The 2,002-nt window shown below is 35.3% G+C and overlaps 1 protein-coding gene across 1 annotated transcript; it reads right to left on the bottom strand.

Moving 5' to 3' along the window:
* Nucleotides 1-210: 210 nt before the first annotated feature.
* Nucleotides 211-915, bottom strand: LOC108216592 (cytosolic sulfotransferase 8-like). Its single transcript, XM_064092197.1, has one exon. The coding sequence runs from the start codon at nucleotides 913-915 to the stop codon at nucleotides 211-213; it is 705 nt and encodes a 234-aa protein (XP_063948267.1).
* Between the last annotated feature and the right edge of the window lie 1,087 nt (nucleotides 916-2,002).

Genomic DNA, 2,002 nt, shown 5'->3' on the forward strand with positions numbered 1-2,002 from the left:
TAAATCAAGCAAAGTACAATATTTGGTATATATGGGAGTACAGTTTAAAAATGCATACATATGATGATAAGCCATCTCACACTCATACTTTCATGGACATGAAACAAACACACACAAACAAGCCAACAAGAAGATGAATAATACAAGCAACAAACACACTTAAATTCGACATTTTTGGCCATAATGTATATAAGTGATGATGATGATATATCAAAGTTTTAATCCTGAACCACGGAACTTTTCCTGGGTAATCTGATCCAACTTAGCGGCCATCTCTGGAGTTAAACACTTATTTCCTTCTCCAACTTGACCATTCCGAAAAAAGGAAGAATTGCTTACTTTAGACGAGAAATGTCCAGTGCTATTAACCTGCAGTTTGCTCATGCTGCCAAAACTACACAAACTCGTGATCTGATCAATCATTTCCGAGTTCTCTTCCTCTGGTGAGAAAGGTCTCCCCAGAAACCGCGCCAGACGGGTGATTTGAGCATGAGGCTCAGACTTCAAGTCTTCATACCTCATAAACAGCACCTTGTTTGGTCTTTCCAGGCTTTCCTTCCAATATCCCAAGATTTGATCCCATATAGGACCACCCACGTTTGTGCCTTTGCAGAACAAATGAAATGCCTCCTCCAAAGAAATGGGAGAAGATCGAACACCAATATTGTTGGCGAAGTGGAAGAGTGAAACAAAAGTGTCCTTGATGTTCCTGCACAAATACACAATCTTGATGTTAGTCGATCCATCCTCCTCCTCCTCTGTTATTGACTTGGGGAGGCAAACTATTGGAAAATGGCAGCCAAAGATCCTACTAGTGCTGTCTAAGAATAAGGACTCATATTCGGACGGCTTGGTTAATGCGATAAAAGGGACAAGCTGGTGAGGAGTTTTTTTGTCGCAGGGGGTGATGAGCATCTTGAGGATGATGTTTCTGGCGGTTAAGTAAAGCATAGAGAATGGCTTTCATCCAGGTGGTTCCTGATTTGGGTGGAGTCACGAGGAAGACATCGTTTTGTCGAGGTCGAAAATGTTGTTGACAATTGATCAAGCCTTGCAAACTTATAGGACTAAACCAGAATCCTTGGTATTGATAAGTGTAGTCTGGAATTACGCCTTTGGCTTTTGGCAGGGATGAAAGCCATTCTTCGCTACAAACCAGTGTCTCATCATGCTCTGTTGTTTTTGCTTCCATGATATGTTGTGTAACATTGAAAGCAAAAACATGTGATATATAATGCATTCAGCATTAATGCCTTGCTCAGTCGTTGGTGGTGTTGGTTTCCCTGCAGGTAAACGTTATATCACATATTAATGCTCGCATTCGAGTTGGTTGGAAAAATTGATAAATATAACAAACATTTTCAATACTATCTGATTTGGGTGGCCTTGGTTTCCTTAATATTAATGCTTGCACCAGAATTGGTTGGAAAAATTTGATAAACAAAGACGTGATGTGATATAATGCATTCACTATTGATGTCTTGTTGAGCAGTTGGTTTGCTGCTTTATAATTACTGGCCTTTAACCTGTGCGAAGCACGGGCGAATATATAGTTCATAATTTATTATTTATAATTTAAATTTTAACATCATTTTATTAGTATTTTAATATTAATAGATTGAATTTAATTAAATTATATTATTCGACTGACTATATTTTCTCCCAATTACTTGAAAATGGACAAACCCTAACAAATATATATATATAATACATTTTAATCCGAATTTAGTACATGTAGATTTAAAAATTAAAAAAAATCAGAAAATTCAAATCTTTTCCAAACATAAACGATCTTGTAATACATTTGAAAGATTCAGTAATTTAATCAATCGAATTTCAACATAATTCTGTAATCTTGATTTTTTTTAAGATTAGAGTTAGAAAAGGTTATGTAATGTTTGGTGTTTATATTGATATAGAACACGTTAAAGTTAAAAAGAGTTATATAAAACTTCTTGTTAAAAGAAGATATTCAAAATTATTATTTATAATTTTATTTATA

The sequence above is a fragment of the Daucus carota genome, chromosome 4 (assembly GCF_001625215.2).
Source record: "Daucus carota subsp. sativus chromosome 4, DH1 v3.0, whole genome shotgun sequence".
Taxonomy (NCBI): Eukaryota; Viridiplantae; Streptophyta; class Magnoliopsida; order Apiales; family Apiaceae; genus Daucus; species Daucus carota.